The sequence below is a fragment of the Apis cerana genome, linkage group LG15 (assembly GCF_029169275.1).
Source record: "Apis cerana isolate GH-2021 linkage group LG15, AcerK_1.0, whole genome shotgun sequence".
NCBI lineage: Eukaryota > Metazoa > Arthropoda > Insecta > Hymenoptera > Apidae > Apis > Apis cerana.
The window spans coordinates 7,401,451-7,422,674 of record NC_083866.1 but is presented as its reverse complement, the minus strand read 5'-3'; the positions used below and the strand labels follow the sequence as shown (position 1 = coordinate 7,422,674).

The 21,224-nt window shown below is 35.5% G+C and overlaps 3 protein-coding genes across 11 annotated transcripts in view; 2 read left to right on the top strand and 1 right to left on the bottom strand.

The window, feature by feature from the left end:
- LOC108000270 (uncharacterized) overlaps nt 1-13,427 on the top strand; it is a 77,292-nt gene extending 63,865 nt beyond the window's left edge. For all 6 annotated transcript variants that reach the window (XM_062085905.1, XM_062085904.1, XM_062085901.1 and 3 more), the window contains 4 exons: nt 1,495-2,027; nt 4,090-4,409; nt 4,870-5,124; nt 10,455-13,427. In XM_062085905.1, the coding sequence (XP_061941889.1) occupies nt 1,495-2,027; nt 4,090-4,409; nt 4,870-5,124; nt 10,455-10,916 (1,570 nt within the window). In that variant the 3' untranslated portion in view covers nt 10,917-13,427. The remainder of the gene's footprint in view (nt 1-1,494; nt 2,028-4,089; nt 4,410-4,869; nt 5,125-10,454) is intronic.
- LOC108000965 (vesicular integral-membrane protein VIP36) lies at nt 12,293-20,943 on the top strand. Of its 3 annotated transcripts, XM_017061700.3 has the most exons (8): nt 12,293-12,429; nt 17,536-17,809; nt 18,053-18,168; nt 18,356-18,553; nt 18,633-18,795; nt 19,541-19,707; nt 19,793-19,856; nt 19,926-20,943. In XM_017061700.3, exons 2-8 carry the CDS (start codon nt 17,695-17,697, stop codon nt 20,075-20,077), a joined length of 975 nt encoding a protein of 324 aa, XP_016917189.1. In that variant the 5' UTR covers nt 12,293-12,429; nt 17,536-17,694; the 3' UTR covers nt 20,078-20,943. The 3 variants fall into 3 exon arrangements, with proteins under 3 accessions (XP_016917189.1, XP_061941893.1, XP_061941894.1); XM_062085909.1 differs by having other exon boundaries at nt 19,793-20,943; XM_062085910.1 differs by lacking the exon at nt 12,293-12,429 and adding an exon at nt 17,045-17,103 and having other exon boundaries at nt 19,793-20,943.
- On the bottom strand, nt 12,413-16,545 carry LOC108000945 (cylicin-1). Of its 2 annotated transcripts, XM_017061672.3 has the most exons (4): nt 16,403-16,545; nt 15,619-15,676; nt 14,611-15,539; nt 12,413-14,520 (listed from the first exon to the last, which is right to left on the bottom strand). In XM_017061672.3, the coding sequence occupies exons 1-4, from the start codon at nt 16,543-16,545 to the stop codon at nt 14,244-14,246; spliced, it is 1,407 nt and encodes a 468-aa protein (XP_016917161.1). In that variant the 3' UTR covers nt 12,413-14,243. The 2 variants fall into 2 exon arrangements, with proteins under 2 accessions (XP_016917161.1, XP_016917153.1); XM_017061664.3 differs by having other exon boundaries at nt 12,413-15,539.
- Nucleotides 20,944-21,224: the final 281 nt, after the last annotated feature.

Genomic DNA, 21,224 nt, shown 5'->3' with positions numbered 1-21,224 from the left:
TGGCGAATAATTTGAACGTATGCGTCATAAAGATTTCTTATCCTTTGGCAAATAATATGAACGTATGCGTCATAAAGATTTCTTATCCTTTGACGAATGACATGAACGTACGCGTCATAAGGATTTTTTATTCTATGGCGAATGACGTGACGTACACGTCATAAGAATTTCTTATCTTTTGGCGAATAATTTGAACGTACGCGTCATAAGGATTTTTGTATTCTAGGATGAATGACGTGACGTACACGTCATAAGGATTTCTTATCTTTTGGCGAATAATTTGAACGTATGCGTCATAAAGATTTCTTATCCTTTGGCGAATAATTTGAACGTACGCGTCATAAGAATTTTTGTATTTTATGACGAATAACGTGACGTACACGTCATAAGAATTTCTTATCTTTTGGCGAATAATTTGAACGTACGCGTCATAAGAATTTCTTATCTTTTGGCGAATAATTTGAACGTACACGTCATAAGGATTTCTTATCTTTTGGCGAATAATTTGAACATATGTGTTATAAGAATTTCTTATCTTTTGGCGAATAATTTGAACGTATGCGTCATAAGGATTTCTTATCCTTTGGTGAATGACGCGAACGTTCGCGTCATAAGGATTTTTGTATTTTATGACACGATTTCTTATCCTATGACGCGTCGACGAATATTTTTTTCATGTAAAAAAACGGAAAAAAAATATATCCAAAGGTTTTCCTTTGCACGTATGTTGCCATTATTACGTATAATTATTTTAAATACTTGTACAATTATTTTTTGCGTGTCGTTATATTTTTTGAATCGAACGTTCGACCATTGCGCGAATACATATATATATACACATATCCGAGAAAATATCGATAAATCGAAGGATTTCCAAATTCGGGACGGGTTCGTGGATATAGGATGTAAATCATGTTAGGATGCAATATTCCAACATTGGAATTGGTAACTTCTTCGAGGGGATCGAATGATACATAGATATCGGGGAATTCGTTTCGCGGTCTACGAAATGGATTATCTGGCGCGTGCCAGAGCCCGCTACGATTATGGCCATATCGATCGGGGTGGAGAAACGGGAAACGGCTTTATTGCGTCCCTGCGGTGATAGAATATACCGCGTGGATACACGCGTCCATCGATAAAGCGGCAAGACAGTATTCGCGAGCCTAAATTTTCGCGAGATCGAAACGATTTATCTCGTTCACTCGGTCATGGTACCCTTTCGATACCCGTATAACGACGAAAATTAGTAAGGAAAAGAAATTTGCGAGAGTTTGTTTGCACTCTCCGTTTTTGATTAATCTTTGCGCAAATATATATTGAATATATATTTATTATTTCATTCTCGACTTAAAAATTCAAATGCTGCAAAGCTAATAATAAATTGAATTACCCTGCGAATTGTCACGCGGACAAAGGTGCGTTACAACTCCGGGGAGTTGTTTGAGTTTGAGGGGAAAGTTTAAAGGCAATTGCACGTTGAAATGCACGCAGGTTCTTGAGATTGTACGAGGGAAGGCAGTACCGAGAGGCGGCGGGCTTTCTCGCCAAGCTGCCGCACTACACCCTGAAGGCTACCCTGCCGGACATTCCGGTCGACCTGTTGATCGAAACGCTTCCCCACAGCTTGTCCCTGCTGGAAGCCCTCTACTCGAGGCTGCTCGAGCTGAACGTGAACGACGCGAAGATGTTGCGGGTCGAGCAGGTCCTTTGGAGGATCGTTCATCTGATCTCGTCGAGCCAAGATCACTTCCGGTTGAGGATATGGTGCAAGCTGTTGGTCTCGTTGAACGGCTTGGCGCCGAACGCGGGGGGGATGCTGGTCGCGAGGAAAAGGGCTTTGGAAAGGGCGGTGGAGGGTCTGGGCAAACACGGATTGGTCGCGTCCTGTTTGGAAGATGGCCGGGCCTCGAACCTCGTGCCCTTGCCCTTCGCCCTCAAGGAACAGCTCGAGAACAGAATCGAGGCGTACAAGCTGGCCGTGCACAAGATCGAGAGCTTTGGAAAGCACCCGAGAACTCACAGAGGTAATTTTGCAATACCGGTTCCCAATCCCTCGATTTCTCTATCTATATTTCCCATTTATTTATTCTAATATTCTCAAATAGTCTTAATAATTTCAATTTTCTTTTTAAGTTTTCGCAACACTTAAAAACTATCATTTTCTGTATTTAGTCTTATTTAATTTAATATTCTCAAAGTAACCTCGGTGCTTTCATTTTTGTTTTAACAGTGAAACAGTGAAATTTTTTTAAAGATACTTTTTCGATGGTGTTTGCCATTTATTTATTCTAATATTCTCAAAGTAATGGTCTTGATGATGTTAATTTTTTTTTTAAGTTTTCGCAACACTTAAGAACTATCATTTTCTGTATTTAGTCTTATTTAATTTAATATTCTCAAAGTAGCCTCGGTGCTTTAATTTTTGTTTTAACTTTGAAACAATGAAATTTTTTTAAGGATACTTTTTCGATGATGTTTGCCATTTATTTATATATAATATTCTCAAAGTAATGGTCTTAATAATTTCAATTTTCTTTTTAAGTTTTCGCAACACTTAAGAACTATCATTTTCTGTATTTAGTCTTATTTAATTTAATATTCTCAAAGTAGCCTCGGTGCTTTCATTTTTGTTTTAACAGTGAAATTTTTTTAAGGATACTTTTTCGATGATGTTTGCCATTTATTTATATATAATATTCTCAAAGTGATCTTAATAATATTAATTTTTAAATTTTACAACAATGCTTCCCAATCTATGAATCAGAAAAATTTTTGAGTACCACTCTTTGACAAAGATGATTTTTGACGTCTATTTAACCATTCTCAGAACGATACTCTCATTAGAGAGCTGAAAGATAGTTGAGACGGTATTAATTTTTTTAATTTCACTCGCAGCGTATAGTTTTACAAAGAGAGATGACAAATGGAAAAAAAAAGAGAACATCGTTCCGCAACTTCGTTACAGATAATGACGAAATATCCGCGATAGTGAGAACTCGGCGTGGGAACGAATAATTCTTCCTGCCTGTGCACACTTACGCATGCGCACACGCAATGAATACATACATATGTATATATATACGGATCAACGAGCGAGAGAAAGTCGGAAAGTTTGCGTCGATCGGGACGCGATACGTGCCAAATCCGATTAACACGATCTAACGTGTATGCGTCCGCTTTCACTAGCAGTCGTAAAAATTCGAAAGAAAGAGAAAGAAAACACTCGCAATTTCGATGTCAATAATAATAAAAAAAAAACGAATTCTCTCGACGAATCAAAATTCTGCAGGATTCGTAGGAATCGTCGTCGAGAGTCTTTGACGTTCGTTCGTTGGAAACGATGTCCAATCCAGTGTCAGGGATTCGTTTTAACGCGGCTGCATTGGACGCGTTACATTTCCAAATGCAAATACACCGATGCGGTGGACATCAACGCGGCCAAGTTTACTCGTCGGATGATATACTCGTCGCGTGTGAACCTGTGATAAAAAGTAATCTCTCTTTTGTTTTTTTTCTTTTTTTGAAACTTATCCATCCTTCGCTTTTAGGAATAATGACCACCGGTCATCTTTCGAGTTAAAAACAAGAGAATGAAAATGTAAAAGCTATTTCGTTATTAGGAGAAACAGGTTGGGAATGAAAAGGATTGGGAATGATTATTCGAGAACGAGAAGAAAATTATATATAGATATTTTAAAAAGTGACGCGTAATTAATTCTTTTCTTTTTTTTAAATATTTCGAATCAACCGTACATTTTAATTGTTCCATTCCTCGTCGATTTTTCGATATATATATAATAATATACGAAGGAGGAAACGAGAAATCGATCTCGACGATGCTCGTCGAGTTAATTACCGCGAATAATCACCGCGATTGAAAATTACCGAGATCGATGAATTGTATTTACTCGTTGAATCGCGTTAAATGTAAAATCAAATCTCGTTTCTCGATAACTTCGCTCTGGCGTGTTAATCCACGTAAATTACGCCAGTTAACCTTCTCTGCTCGCAGAGAAGAGTGGATGGATTTCTCTGGAATAAATTATTCGCGCAGATGTAAAGGAAAGGTGTAATCGGATTTTTCAGCGGATCAAGGCGTACAAGCGGCATCTCACCAGCGGCAACTTTCGCTCAAGTACAGCGAGATCCAGCAGAGGTTGATCGATAATCAGAGTTTGTTGAACACGCTGGAGAAAGCCGGGGACCCGACAAGTCTTGAAAGTCTGTTATCCGAGTTGAAACGGAGGGTCGAGCAGGACAAGGAAGCTCTCAGACAATGGACAGCTTTGAGGAGATCCACTCAAAGTGGTGGGAACGCGAAGAATCCACCGCTGGCCGCCACGCTGTTGCAGTTCTCCAGGGGCTGCGAACTCGCCCTCGAATTGATGACTGAGAACAGCCCACAGGTATTATTATTTCTTATTTTCTTATTCCAATAGCAGCGATAAAAGCAAAAGTTCTCATTTCGGGTGACCTTTACTCGACTACTCACGAAAGGATCCTCGCAGGTAGGTTTGGAAAGATGTTCCACAGGGTGTAATGAAACAAAAATTATTAAGCATTCTTCATACAAAAGTTAAGGATAAAAAGTTGCCATACGTACTCTTCCATTTTTCTTTTTTCGAAATTGGAACGAATTAGAGAAATTTTAACGACACTTGTACCACTCAAACGTTCGAACTGTGGAGCGACTCGCATTTGTCGATGGGATATTTCGTTGGAAAACAATTTCTAATTCATCCCTCGAGGAGAAGAGTGACGATTCATTTCCAATCCTTTCGTCCTCACGAGACGAAAGATAAAACTATCTCGCGTAGAAAGTGGGGAAGCCCGAAACGTACGGGGATGAATTTTGCAATTTTTCAGGGATTCGAGGGGGGCGAGGATTACGAGGAGGAATCGAGCAGCAGCGCCGGTTATCACACGGACGAGAGTTGCAGCCTTACGCCGGAACCGGCGCTCATTCCAGGCGGCAATTTTTCGGCCGCGGAACGGCTGGCCAAGATGTACTCGGCCCTCTACGACCACGCGCATCTGCACACGTTGGACGCACTGGACGCCCTCCAACCCCTCCACGACGCCCCCGATTTGAAAGCAAAGATACTGTATTCGGTGGTGGTGGTGAGTAAAAGTGGCAAGTTTTCGCCAAGGTGAATCAATCGAGAGTTTTAAAAATTGTGTCAGTGACGATTCATCGCTCTCGAAAAGAGTTGAGTGCATTGATTATATCGTAACATAAAGTAGGACTGAACGAAGTTATTTATACTGTCGAGGGACAGTAATTTCGAAATTTTAATCAATGAGTTTTTTCTCTTTTAAGAAAAGCCCAACTCCGTTTTCCTTTTAAGGGGAATTTTTCCTTTTTTTTTTTAAAGTTTTGGACGCCGAGAGGATGATGAAAAGTAATATTATAGGAAGCAAATATTAATCCATCGTTTTAGTAAAATTTTAATCTGTAAGTTTTAACGAAGCTCGGGGAAAAAGGAAGAGGAGGAGGAGGATGTATTTTAATTCCAGGAAATATTGGTATTATTGTTGAAATTTTCGATAATTGGTAAAAAGGTGTTGCAATTTATGGATAGATATTAATCTCCATAAAGGCTTTTTAACCTTTAAGTGGGAAGAATCGGTGGTAGCCCCTAGAGGAAGGAATTACACGGTAATAGAGTGGCGAATGGAAAGAAAGGAAACACGGTTAACCAGTTAAGAGGATGATTTAGTTATTACACGGGGCGGGAAAAGATCGTTAAGATAGGAACGAACTCTGCCGAAATTATCGAGAATTATCTTGCTTAACTTCTCCCCCTTTATCTTTTATTACTTTTATAATAAAGAAAACTTGATCAATAACGCGATACGAATGCGAAAGTTAGACCGCAGTTACCACGCTCGATATTAAATCTTTCTGCTCCTCCGGCATATTGGCACGTGAACTTGTATAAACCCGCAAAGCCTATCAAGCTTTTGGCCATCCTCTCTCCGTTTTCGTAATATTCCCCGATCCTTCCTCGCGATTATTTTATCGAAAGAGATTCGTGACCAATTCGTAATCACAATTCACACAAGACACGATTTTAAATATGTCGATTTTTTTTTCAAGGATAGTTGGAATTTTTCTTCCAATTTTGTTTCGATGGCGATAATGATAATTGCGGGCGATCGAGGTGTTTTTGTCTTCTTCTCGAAATTTCCAAATTTCGTTTCTCTTTTTTTCGATTCGTCGAATAGTTTCAACGAGTGGATAAATAATGAAAAGAGGGGGAGAGAAAAAGATGGGAAGAGGGAGAGATCCGAGCGAATGATGGAATAAAGCAGGTGATGAACGAAACGAATTTTAATCTATCCTTGTGTCTCTTATTTAAATAGATGAAAATCCGTAGGGAAAAGTGCAAAAACTCTTTCGCATTTTGCAAAATGGCCAGATTAAAAAAGAGAAAAAATCATTTCGTTAAAATTGAAATAAGGAAGAAGTTACTTTATAGTAGCTTATAATTGAGATTATTAAAATTTCGCGAAAATATAATTTTCTCTTCGTAATTATGGTAATAATATCCTGTCAAACGTCATCACTGTTATTTTAGTTTCCAAAAATATTTTCGATATCGTACGTTTAAATATTTCTAAGATTTGGGTTTAGATGTCAAAAATAAACATCTCATTCTCTGTTCTCATTAACACGAAAATAAGAATTTCTTCGTAATTATTATATCCTGTCATCACTGTTATTTTAGTTTCCAAAAATATTTTCGATATCGTACATCGAAACATTTTTAAGCTTTGAAATATCAAAGATAAACATCGTTCTCATTAGCACGAAAATAAGAATTTATTCGTAATTATCCTTTCGAACGTCATCACTTTTATTTTACTTTCCAAAAATATTTTCGATATCGTACATCTAAACATTTGGGGAATAACGTTTCAGAGATATCAAAGATGTCATTAGCGCACGAAAATTGTCACGATTTTCCTTTGTCGCTCAAAATCGCTCGAACAACGAACGATGATCCTTCCTTCTTCACTGAACCCATCGATGAAATCAGCGAACAGTTTCGATCCCAAAACCGCTTATTGATTATCGCAACAACGAAATCGATGCATTCGCGATCAAGTCGTGACGGGTGGAAGACCCGTAATGCGTAATTAGAAGTTTAGGCGCGTGCGCATGCGCATGCGCGGACGCGAGTGTGTGCGAGATTGTTGTTGGATCGCCTGTCGCGAAAGCCGAGTGTCGTTAAAGGTGTCGAAAACCGCAGCCTCGCGGTTATCGGCATTGGCGAGATGGATCGTTGAAATCTCGTCTCTGGCTTTTGCTTCGCAAAAGTTAGTTTCTCCGCCGAGAAACCGCTTAATTTTATTCGTTATCGACTGTCAAATTGAGGGGCGGGGTGTGGAAAAACTTTACTCGTGTATAGAATGGACGGGCGCAGAATGTTGGAAGACGAGAGAGCGGTGTTGGAAGTTGGAAGTTTCAGAGACGCAATTGGTCTCGTTCGAATTCGTTCGAGGGAGAGGGAGGGGGGGGGGAAGGCTGGTTGGGAAGAGTGACGGTCGAAGTAGATTGTGCGACAAAGTATAAAACGAAAATGGGAACGAGAATGAGAGAGAGAGAGAGAGAGAGAGAGAAATAGCGCGTTAGAGCGGTTGGAATTGGAATTAATCCTTATCCGCTATTTACGTAGCTTTTGCGTTGGCGAAAGAGATCGCGACTAGGTGCTTGGACTTTCGACAAGTTGGCTCGTGTGCTGTGGTAACGATTTAAATCATCGGATGTTTAGCTTTCGTGGAAACGGGTAGTAATTTCGAGTAATTTTGTCATCCGACCGGGAGCGAAACAACGTTGATCTTAACGCTCCGATGGAACGAAAGGAAATTCTCGTCTCTTTTGATCGATCGATCGATCGATGCACCACCATGGTCGATTTTACTAACCGGTCGAGAGAGTGAAATTACGAAATAAAAAAAAACGCATCTATGAATACGAATCCGTTTGAAAAGAGGATTGATGTTGGACAAAATTTAACGATTAAGAATAAATACGAACAAAGTTCAAAGCGCGATAATAATCGGAAATAATAATTAAACGATGTCAAACGATCGAGATTATACGTTATATTCGAGCATTTTAATTTAAGTAATTGCTTATAGTAATTACTTCGAAATTTTTCACTTCAACTCTTTCAACTTGGGTTAACGACCAACTCTGAAGCCTCTGATTCCAGCTAAAAGAGAATAAGCTTGAAGAAATTGAAAATGAATTGGGAACGAGTACGAGATATATCCTTAAAAAAGAAAAAAGAAAAGAATCGAGAGAAGGAGAAAAGCGGAGACGAATTTCGAAGCGTATTTCGAACAGAGTGCGCATAACGATAGATGGATAGATGGAAGATTATTTTTGCCGACACCGTTACCACGCACCTGTCTCTCGGCCGATCGATCGACCATTAACGTCAAAGCCGTCGCGAGAGGGGTATTGGGAGGGAGGAAGGAGGGTGACTAGGAGGGTGCACTTTTGCGATCAAGTGTACCCGGCAAGTGGCAGAGGCGCTAGTCCGTCAGCCTGGGGCTATTACTTTGCATACATACAGGTAGCCATCCCGTATACGGTAGCCAGGCTGGGAAATCGATGAACTAAAATAAATACCTGCGACGAAACCCTCTCTCTCTCTCCCCCCCTCTCTTTCTCTCTTCTTTTTCTCTTCGATTTAATCTCTGTCTCTCCTCGTCTCGACACCCTTGTTTCCCCCGTGAATCGACGAATTTTTCGACCGTCACTTTTTTTTTCTCTCGCGTCGCGGTTGCAAAATCACCGATCCCTGGTTGCATCGCGCCAGGCGAGTTGCTCGACCGAGACGAGGCGAGGCGCGAAAGGCGAAAGAAAGAAAGAAAGGAATGGTGGAAGGATGAAAAGGCATGGCCGTGAATTTTTCGTCTCATACAACGGGATCAATTCGTACCCGGGCTGGTTATTTCCATTGTACCTCCGTCCGTACGTACGTAATTATTTGGCCGGGGAGGCGGTGCGAGGAATAATCACGAGGATTACTTGAGCCGGTATGGAAGACGATCCTTTTTAATCTTTATCGAAGCCATATAATTTTTTTTTCTTTTAGTTCCACGGTAATTTCCACGCTTCGCAATGGAATCCCTACCTTTGCTTCGAATTTCATTTTCTTTTTTTTTTTTCCATATTATTTTCGTCCTCCGTGCTCGTATCTTCGTGTATATTCATATCCGTATATGAAGAGGAGAAGAAGAAATTTATCATATCGAAAACTCCGAACGAACGAAATTCCAGATAATGGGAAAAGATATGGAAATAGAGAATTAATAGAATTCCCTTTTATAATTGTGGAAAAAATACAAAAGGGGATAGATTGAGAAGGAAATTACGAATGAAATTAAAATTCTTAACGGTATTAAAAATATTATAGGGGGGGAAATATCTCTGTATGGAAAAATTCGAAACAGTCGTATATTACGTTTCGTTTGCTTTCTAATTCGACGCGATTTATTTATCCACTCTGATATAAAATTTTGCGCGTATATCTTCGAGCTAAAACCGCATTCGACCTCGTCCAAGTATAAATAATAATAATTCGTAGTAATAATATCTGCGGTCTGTCGCGATAATTGAGCGATAAACTCGAGCGATTGCAGTTTCCCGAGCATGCGATCTCGCCGCGTTATTGTCGATTGAAAAAAAAGAACGTGGTGCTTCTCTCTCTCTCTCTCTCTCTTCATTTGAAACCGCGTGAAAAATTGATCTCAATTGATGCCGAGTCTCGAGTTTACCGGAGAGATTCTCCAAGTTCTGAAAATGAAAAATCAGGCGCGGGACGACGTCGTAAACAGGGCGCGTCGAAACGAAATCCATTTTCCGACGTGAATAAATCATCAGATTATCAATGCGAATCCGGTCGTAAGTTACTGCGACGCTTTGGGCCGGGCGACTTTCTTCCTCCGAAGAAGAGGGGAAAAGGAAGAAAACGAAAAGTGAAAAGGCTGTTTCGCCTAAAAGGAAATGAAGATGCCCGTTTCCCAACTCGTAAAAGGTTTCTATCGATCGCGTTGCGAACGAAAGGGGAAAATACCGAAAATCGAAACGGGATTTATTCCCCTGTTTTTCTACGATGTAAACGTGTATTTCCGGATACGCCGCGGTCTAGGATGACGTAAGCTTGCGGCAACGATTTGCACGCGAGCGCCGCTGCCGCGCAAAAGCCGAAGAGCGAAGCCATGCATATCTCCGCCAACGCTTTAAATAGAGCCTCGAAAGGGCGGGATAATTGCATTGTTGCTCGATTTATTCGATCGTAAACACGGTCCACACGTTAACGATCAAAGCGAAGGAGAAGAAAATGAAAAGAAAGAAAAAAGAAAAACCAATGTTCAAAACTTGGATGTATTTTTCCATTTTTCCCCTTCACGCACGTTTCCTCTTTTCGCAGCTCTCGTGGCGGTTGGCGGGCATGATTCAGACGTCGAGGTATCTGGAAGCGGTGAAAATTCTGAACGGCACCTCGACCACGGCGCAGACGACACCGGAGCTCGAAGAATGCGTGAAGCGGCAATTGGCGACTTCCGGCGCGCGAACCGGTTCCCGAGAGGTCGCGGAACAGGTGGTCACTCAGCTGGAGAGAACGCTCTACGACTTTCCTTGTCTACGAGGTTGCGCCGAGGTGAAGAATTACGCGTGCGCCTGTTCCAGTTTGGCCTGGGCCTGTTTGGCGCGTGTCACGCCTCTGGTACTCGACGTGGCGCAAGCGCTCGAGTTCAGACGAGACGTCCATCTCAGGCATCACGCGTCCCCAAACCCGAACGGAACCAGAATCAAGACGGTTCTGTGGCCCGGTTTGAGGGAAGGCTGTCAAGGGCCCTGCCTTCGCAAGGCGGTTGTCCTTACGTCGTAAATCCGTCTCCCTTTCCCTCTTGTATCGTGCGCGGCGAACAGAGATGGAAGAGGAAGTGCACAAGCGCGACGCGACTACGCCATTGGCTGCTCCAATTTCCACGCGTGCCTCGTCGCAGTCTTGAATTTCCCAAGGGGAACTGGAATTACATTTGTACTCCGTCTTATGTAACAGAAACGCGTCGCACTCTTTATCCACAAAATAGGGTTTTAGCGTAGGACGATGTGATGAGATTCTTTGATGCGGAACAACCTCGAACAATATTTTTCCAAACAACGGTTTCAATTCCACGTATACACGTATGGAAAATATCTTAAATTTTTGAAAACGCGTCGACCGAGTTGTAAATTTTAGGAAAAAATATTTATATTGAAATCTAGCGGGGAAAAAGTTAATAATTACGTATCCAGAAAGACCACGCGAAAAAAGAACTGGCGAGTAAAGTTTGAGAATCGGAACTTTATATCGCGTAGCCGAACGAATCATTTCGCGAATTAAAAAGTTTTCACGAAAAAGTTTTCTCGCGGCAGATGCTTTCCGCTTGAAAGAAATCATGATTGCCTCTCCGAGTCGAGAGATAGTTTATGTTAGACGAGTAGTAGCTACGGATGCTTCAGAAATATCGATGCGTCGAGATGGTTGCGGAGAGACGGCGAAACTCTTCGACGCGATTCGCCCTCTACAATTTACAATTCTACACGCGAACCGCACACGACGTTTCCGTTGATCCAATTATTGTCGTTGATCCAATACTGGGAAAAACCGAAGAAAAATTGTCTCTCTTTCGATCGCATGAAACTGTTTTCAAGTTCAACCTCCTTTGAATTCGACGATAAATCACTCTCAATACCTTATAGACCTTAGATTTAACCTTACGGTACGATAATCTAAGATTTACTTAAATGTACACTTAGGCGAGGCTTGTACGTGTATAACGTCTCCTTTCCTCGATAAAGTAGTTAATGGTTTGCTTTCTTAATTACCATATTATCTTTGTTTGAACTTAATCCGAGTTAATCGCTTCTCCAATTATAATATAATTTACATTACCGAAAATGTATTTACTCTCATAATATTTATTCTCAAAAGTTCGTTTTCACGTTAAATAGTCGATGATTAATATTATAATATCGAGACGCGATAATTATTCGAAATTATTCCGAGCAAATATTCACGAAGGATATAAACTAAACTGAATTAATTCGCTTAAAGCAGCGTATGTGCTTATCTTTTAACCACTTATTGTATGGATGTTTTATATCAATTTATATATTGTTCATTCAGAGGTATAGCGTGGTCGTAAATTATTGTACGAGTCGGTGATAAGATTAATGTTACGATGAATTTTTTTTTCTTTTTATGTCGTTGGGACATTTTTAGTTTTTTCGCTAGAATAATTTTACGACCTCGCCATTCTGGGTGTACTATTAACTGTCCCGATTGCAGTTGTGTAAAGGTGATACACAGAGAGGAAGTTAAAGCACCGTAACGACTAGTCTCTCGGATTTCCAAGGTTTATTATAAATCTCATTTTCTATATACATTATTCATACATTTCAATTTTTTTTTTTTTTCGCTTAATGTAACATAATGTAGAAAAGTGCATAGACCTACTACGTGTTTGGCCCTGATTTAATTTGAACAGATGCGCTTGGAATACGAGTAATCTCTACGTGGAAGATGATTGTTATTCGAAAATATCGTGGAGAATATTATATAATTTAAAAATACGGATGTGGTGCACGTATGTAATGTATGCCTGTAACGTGTGTAATGATAAAAAGTGAATTCTAACTTAAATGATTTTTGTATTGTGTCATGAAAGAACGCCTTTGGTCGAAGCACTCGACAGAAATTCGTACTCTTATAATTGCAACATTGTCGATTATTTACAATCTAATTTAATCGATAAACTTTGATTTCAAACGTGTCCCGCATTGTTTCATCTATGTAACAATTGGCAATCAATTGTTCAAGTATCGAGCAGTTTTGCGACGAGCAACGAGTTTTAGAATCATGCGCCATTTCCTTCGAAATCGATTCAATTCCTAATTCCCAATTTCAAGATATTTCAATTTATTACAAGATTTTATAAAAATTTATAATCATCTTTTCAAGATAATTTTAATTTTTTTGTCGCTGAACATCGCAAATGTTATAAAATACCAGCCTACTTTGTAACAACAATTTATCTTACAATTTATCTTATCTAGGTATGGAAAAAAAAAAAATTGGTGAATCTTTCATTAATTGCTTGAAAATCTCGTGATAAAAAATTAAGATAAAAAGATAAGCTCTAAAATCGCTTCGACAAACGTGTATGATAAATCAGATTCTTTACAATATCCTCGAATTTCCGGGGTTTTCTCTCAGTCGTCTCGCTTGTCGAAACGTAATTATTTTCCATATAGAAAGATAATCTAAGATATTAATTGATTTACTAAACTGTCTAAACTGTCAGAAAATATACTTTTTATAATGTCAAAAAATAAAATGAATCGTCGCAAAATATTTGTTGCAATATTCATTTAACTTTAAAGCAAACGAAACAAGTAAAGAAAATATTAATATTAATTTTTCCAACGACTCATAAAATTGAGAATCGATAAAGATATACCAAAAGTAATACACGCAAAAAATATATATTTGAAAAATATTATTTGTCTATCGTATGATCATTCATCTTATTATTTATCTCATCATTTATCTTAATATTATGAATTTCCTATTCGATGAAATAGTCTCCATGAAATGGACGAGAAGAAATTCTATTATCATATATTTCCTATATAATTACATTTTGTTGTTGTTTGTATAAAATATACTTGACCGCTAATGACAAATATAAGACATACTTAATAATATACATATAATATATATGTCAAAGTTTAAAAGATTATTAAGAATATGATGTCTTTTCATGAGCCTCTGTCGTGTAAAATTGCACGATCTATTGTACGTATATTGTACGAAGTATATAGTAATGCTTCGAAAAAAATAATATTATAAATATGAGTATCTTTTCGAAAGATAAACTATGAGCACGTCGTTTAAAATGGCAAAGAAAAAAAAGAGAGAAAGTAAGAAAGAAAAAAAGAAATGAAAATAAACAGAGACAGACAAACGGATACAAGTGAAAAACACATTCACTTTTACGTTATCAAAAAAATATATAATTCAGTAATTTAATTTTGTTTTGTATATAACGAATTTATATACCTAAGTTTGTTTGTTCTCCAGGCGTATAACATGGCACGAATCGCTTTCTTCGTGTGCAAAAATATATAAAACTCTTTTTCATCGATTGAAATGCGATTCGATGGTAATTTACATGATAACACACCATTTTTTGCTACCTTCATTCGCCGATTTACTACTTTCGTCCAATTCCAATTTGTCGGTTTGAAATTTCATCTCGGATACTGGAGTAGAAACTTGTATAGGCTTGCGTAACCCTTTCAATAAACCGATCGAACTATTCAATAAACTGTTTTCGGATTCTGTTTTCTGTTTCTTAATGGAACTCCAGTTATCGATTTCGTGTTTTCGTTTTCTCTCCGTTGGGCTGCCGTTTGTGGTAGAAAGCATGTCGGACAAGTCGGTACTGTAACGAACAATCTTATAATCCGCTACATCATCTGGCGGCAAAGATGCGCTTGATGTATTAACAAATAACGAGTCGTTCGGTGAATACCTTTGCTCGCGTAAAGTAATGTGTCGCATCGTGTTTAAAGAACGTCGGCCGGTAATACTTCTTAAAGTTTTCCCGAAGGATATTTCTTTTTGTGGCTGACTCGACGTATTGTGACTAGTGTTGCTCGCATCGAATAACTTTGAGTTTTCTTTTAAACAATCGTTCAACTTGATCTGCACATCCTTCAGCATTATTGAAGAATCGTACGAAACAAACGAAACATCTTTGCTAATGCTTTCCTCGCGCTTCTCCTTTTCTTTTTCCTTTTCTTTCTGAATATCATTTTGCGACGCAGTTTCAGACGTTTCAGACATTTCAGATGTTGTGATCTCTAAAATATCTACCGAATTACTTTCCGTGTCAGTTTGAGATTCACTGTGTAAATCTTCTTTTTGTTGTATGTCGCTCTTTGTTGTCCCTGCTTCGGAAGGGCATTTTTCATTGCTTTCATTTTTTAAATCTATATCATCCGTCTTTTCCTCATATGTGACATGCACGGGATTATCTTCCGTTTCTAAACGCAAATTTAAATCATTTTCTTCGTGCTGTTCTATCTCTTTATCTTTATCGAAATTATTTGCTTTCTCTTGACTCTCTATTTGTTCTTCCTCGATCACTACTTCTTTATCTATCGAATCTTCTTGCACTTTGGATATTGAAACAGGTTCGGATGAAGTATAGTCAATATGCATTTCATCAGATTCTTGTGTATCTTTAGAAATATCTTTTTTTACATATTCCATTTGTACAGTTGGATTTATTTTTACATCTGCTTCCTCTGATTCTGGTTGCATATTTGTTAAAATTGATTCTTCACTTCTTTCTGGTATGGTAAATATTTTTTCTTTAGAATTTCCAGATGCTGTGTCCTCAAGATCTATTATTTTCTTCGTAGAATAGCTCAACTTTGACTGCATACAAACTTTATTCTATAAAAAATATATTATTTTTTATCATATTTTTATCATATTTAAGTTATATTTATCTAAAAAACTTTATCAAACTCACTTTAAAATTTTTTCTTGGACTATGTGGTACTCTCTTTTGTAAAGTGCTCAATTTAGATCTGAAATAAAAGTATTGTAATGTTCAAAACCATTAGAAAAAGATTACATAAATACTTATAAATTTTATATTATAAATTTTTTTTACAAAGTAAGAAATTCTGGAGGTGATGAGAGGTATTGACTTAAAAAAAAATTTCACAAAGTAGCTAAACCAAAATTTTTTTTCAATATTTATTCAACAAGCTATAGATTTGATCTTCTCTTATTTATTAATTTATTTAAAATTATTTGTATTTTATAATCATTTAACATACATACATACATATATACATACGTACATACGTACATACATACACACAACATGTACACATACACGTATACATATCTTGACTTTTTCGTAAAAAATTTTATTGAAAAGATTAACAACGAGTGTTTGTTTTTTAAATAAATCAATTAAATTAGGACATTTAAAATGTAGATGAAAAAATATGAAAGACCACGATTTGTATAAGGTTTGTAAATATCAATGGTTATCTTTTGCCGAAATTGAGTGACACTTGCCCCGCTTATCCGCGGATTTTTAAAAGGAAAAAAAAAATAATGAAAAAAAATATCTAGCAGCAGCGTGTTTGACGATATATGTAAAAAGACGAGCGAAAGATTTGCTGCATCGTTTACGCAAAACCACGAACGACGGAATGAAAAGAAGAAACTAACAAGCGACAGATTAAACAGAGAAACTGTGCATAAATTTGCTATTCGTTGGACTGATTGGTTTTACAAACCTGTTCGGAATCTTGGATTCGCGCTGTCTCTTGTGCAAGCTAGTTTCAGAAGGATTTGGCGGCGCGGTCGTTGCCTTGAGTCTCCGATTGTATAAATTCCTCTCATCGCCCCCAGGGGTCGCCTTCTTTGGCGTCTTACCCATAACGTTAGCGTACGTTTACGTCCTGCCTATTAACTCGTTTAATCTTTCCACGCCCTTTTTCTTAGCTGTACTCGCCCCCACGTAAATTCAACAAGCCCCCTCTGTTTGGTTGCGGAAGATCAAGTAATCTATTTGTACCTTGCTTTTGCTTTTACCTACAAATATATGTGATTCCTTTCTATCTATTTTGGTCTCTTGGTTTCCTTGGCCACTTATAATATTACATCCCCTATCGTAAGAATATTGGTCGAAAATATGTCCAATAACGTGATTGTAATCGTAACTTAAGATTTAGCGTATATGATGTACATAGAATGCCATTAATGCGCCCTTGAATTTTATCGCACGCGGCAAAATCACATCAAAATGAACACTTGGCAATCCATACAAATTTATTATCACTTTAAGAATCACTATTTCTCGAACTTTATAATTGGATGAAGATTTTTACGTAACCGATTCGATGGAGATACACACTCATAGAAAAATGTCAACGCTATGTGCTAGTACGTGCCACTCACAACTCACAACCGGTACTCTATTTCTTTCGTACTAGCGGTAAATTCCGTTGAAAAATAACATGATCGAACACGAATGCAACGAGGCGCTACTATCGCGCCGTGTTGATCATATAAAATATCTATTTCAGAAAAAAATTCTTTGATTTTTGATAATCTTTCGTACATAATGAGTAAACAAATTTCTATCATATAAACATATGTATTTCCATTTATAATTATGAAAAATTAACTTTACCGATTTTAATAGAATATTCATCAAAATATTCATAAAATATTAAAAAATATAATAAATTAAATAAAATTAAATGATATTATGAATTAAATTTTAATTACATACATGTTATTATTTTTAGTATGTTATAATTTTTATTTGTATTTTTAATTTTTTATCACTATTATTGAATGGCAACAATGATTTTTACCATTACAAATCCCTATATAATTTGAAGAAATATTTCGATTGTTACAGTTAACTAACATGTTTCATTGACTAGTTTCAAGATGTCAAAGACTATGTGATGATGATTCCGGTAGTAGATTTTAAAGATTACGCGTCATAGTGTCAAAGATTACAACCTAAAATTTAATATTGAAAGTTTTTTCGTTCTGCTTGTATGAAATATATAAAATGAACATCATATCGTGTTGGATATTAGTAATAAGTGCATTGAAATTAGTAACAGCAGAATGGAATACAAAAGATTATATGAAACGAGAACATTCTTTAATCCGACCATATCAAGGTTTGTGAATTTTGAATAATTTTACGAAAATCATGTTCTATCATATGACATATATTATATCATTTTGTATATCTATTTGTAATTTTATTCATTATAATATATTATTCAAATATAAATAATAAGCTTTAGGTTACGTTACTAAAAGAAAAAACTAATAAAGATATAAAAAATAGAAGATATAAAAAAATAAGATATAATTTAAATATATTAATATTATAAATATTAAACATTTTATATAATTAGGATCTGGAATGTCAATACCTTATTGGGATTTTACGGGTAGTACAATAGTAACGAATAACTATGTAAGATTAACACCAGATTTACAAAGTAAACAAGGTGCCATATGGAATGCTGTTGTAAGTTTTAAATATTGTAATTTAAAATAATTATTAATAATTTAAATTAATTAAAATAAAATCATAAGGAATTATACTATATTTTTTGTATATATTTTTAAATGTATATTAGATTTTATTTGTCTAAAATATCAAATAATCAATAAGATAACACATGATAACATCAAGATAACATTTATTTACTTAGCCATGTCATGCAAGAAATTGGGAACTTCAAGTTCATTTTAAAGTTCATGGAAAAGGAAAAGATTTGTTTGGTGATGGTTTTACAATTTGGTATGCAAGAGAAAGAATGAAATCAGGTCCTGTCTTTGGAAATCAAGATTACTTTCAGGGATTAGCTATAATTTTAGATACATATAGCAATCATAATGGTCCACATAATGTATGTAGATAAAATAACTATAGCTATAATATTACATATACAATAAAAATGTCAATAGAAATCACTTTGGACTTTGTAGCATCAACATCCTTATATCTCTGCCATGGTCAATAATGGTTCTTTACATTATGATCATGATCGTGATGGAACACATACACAAATTGCAGGTTGTGAAGCAAACTTTAGAAATCTTGAACATGACACGCATATTAGTGTGAGATATGAAAGAGATACATTGACTGGTAAGTATATATAAATATAAAATATTTTTTAGCATGACAAAAATGTTGTCATATAATTGTGTACATTAACCTCATATATCATATACCACATAAAAGTGTATTTTGACTGTGTTGTGCCAATAAATGAGTCTTGTAATTCTTCTCTTTTCAACAATAATATTTTTAATGGTAATAATGACTACAATAATCATAACTTCTATGGCTTAATATTAATCATCTTCAAATAATTATAAACATACATTTATTATATTCATAGTAGTATTTTTGAAGTAGAAAGTTTATAGCTGTGCTTTCTAAATGTATATTCTATCAGTTTATGTGGTGTTCTACAAATTAACATTACAGTAAGGTCTTACCCCGAAGCCTCCTGGCTTACATCATGGACTGCGTCCACTTCAGCAAGTGATATTTTCTTCATCTTTTCATATATTGTTTATCATCTTTATTTTATTTTTTGTTCACATATCATTAAAAAAATTATTAGAATTAAATCATTAAAATCTTCATAATCTATATTTAAAAAATAATAAATTTGCATGAAGTTTTAAAAACTGTGTGTAAAAGTATCTGCTTAATATATATTATATATATTATGTTATACTAAATGCTAAATTTGTATATAATTTTTATTATTTTTATTATTTGCAATAAGCATGAAATAAGTCAACTTATACATAGAAATAAATATAAAGTATCATATAAGTGTTTCTGAAAAATAATTTATTAATATTTCTTTTTACTATAGTTTCTACAGATTTTGCAAATAAAGCTGCATGGAAGGAATGTTTCTCTGTAAAAGATATAAAACTGCCTACAGGATATTATTTTGGAATTTCTGCAACAACAGGAGATTTATCTGATAATCATGACATTTTATCTGTTCGTTTGTTTGAATTAGACCTACCAGATGATGTAAGTAGTATTTTATTTAAAATATATATTATAATTCTTAAAATGTATCATTATTTAATAAGAAAATAAAACATTTTGATTTTAGCCTAAAGATCAAGAAGATAGGTCAAATATTTTACCATCAGCTGCATATTTTGATGCACCTCGAGGTAACAAACAAAATTTGCAAAATGCATTTAATAAAATATTCTTATATTCATTACAAATTTTATTTACAGAACATGTAGATGATCCAAAACAATCCGCATTAAGTAGAATAATGTTTTTCCTTTTAATGCTCGTGGCTGCGCTTGCATTAATTGCCTGTGTGGTAATAGGTATTATGTGGTATCAGAAACATCAAGAAAACAGTAGGAAACGTTTTTATTAAATCAAGGTGCGTTACAAACTATTCTACTTTTAAAATTCTCGTTTTTATCGGTTCTTTCTATAAAAAGAAAAAAAAAAATAAGATATAATCATAACGTGTTCATAAGACTGTTTCAATAGAATAACAAATATAACATCCATTATCTCCAAGAATGTCGTTTTGAGAGATATTTTAATGGAAATATATCAGCAAAGAATAAAATGATCATAATAATATATAAATTATTGCAGCAATCGTAAGACGTGTCGAATTATATCTGCTATTCTAGTTCTAATGTTTGCATAAACAGAGTTCCTTTACCAAAGTTTTCACGTTCTTAATTTGCTGCAATTAATCTTATAGAAATAAGTTGATTTATTCGCGTAAAAATTAAACCGATATTATTCCTCGAGTGAACTCTATTTTAAAAATACGTTTGCAATTATAATAAATTTATTCTAAAAAACGAAAGTAGAAGAATAAGTTCTTCAAACAAATTTGCAGTTTATCGTTGCCGCGAAATACTACATAAATAGTTACAATATTATCATACAAATAGAGAAACGAACTCTTTACAAATAATCATGAATTATTTTATAAAAGCGTTCTTTCTCGCTTTGACTTATCTTTACCTCTATAGATTTGATATAATTGAAATGACTTTATTAATGTAGATTTTATATTTGTACATAATGAAACTGAACATTATGAATGTAGAATAGTTGTAGAGTGATTTTGTGCTATACAACTCGTTTTATACAAAAGATAAAGGGAACCAAACTCTCAAAATAAACAATTGTTAAAAAACGTAATATTATTATTTGTGAAAATAATGTACGTCACTTGTTGCCAAATACAAAATAAATATGTATTAAACCTTGTAAAAATATTTATCTCAAAAAAAAAATGACAAAAATGAAAATAAAAATAAATGTTTCTTATCAAAATATACATTCTACAAGTAAATAAAGCTATTCGAGCAAAGTATTTAATATAACAGTATTTTTGCTCTCCTTAAAATATATTTTATTATAAATAATAATTATTTGAACAGAAAACATCAAGGCACATCTATTTGTCTTTTGTTTCTGCTATAATTGTTTACTATTGTCCTGATATGATATATAGAATAACTGTCTTTTTTTTTTTTTCTTCTTTTTTTCTTTTT

Coding starts and splice junctions, on each gene's coding strand:
- LOC108000945 (XM_017061664.3), bottom strand. CDS start 16,545: ATGGGTAAGACGCCAAAGAAGGCGACCCCTGGGGGCGATGAGAGGAAT. Junction 15,677..16,402: donor GAATCCAAGATTCCGAACAG/GTTTGTAAAACC, acceptor CTTTTATTTCAG/ATCTAAATTGAGCACTTTAC. Junction 15,540..15,618: donor GTCCAAGAAAAAATTTTAAA/GTGAGTTTGATA, acceptor TATTTTTTATAG/AATAAAGTTTGTATGCAGTC.
- LOC108000965 (XM_062085909.1), top strand. CDS start 17,695: ATGAACATCATATCGTGTTGGATATTAGTAATAAGTGCATTGAAATTA. Junction 18,554..18,632: donor ATCATAATGGTCCACATAAT/GTATGTAGATAA, acceptor TGGACTTTGTAG/CATCAACATCCTTATATCTC. Junction 19,708..19,792: donor AATTAGACCTACCAGATGAT/GTAAGTAGTATT, acceptor TTTTGATTTTAG/CCTAAAGATCAAGAAGATAG.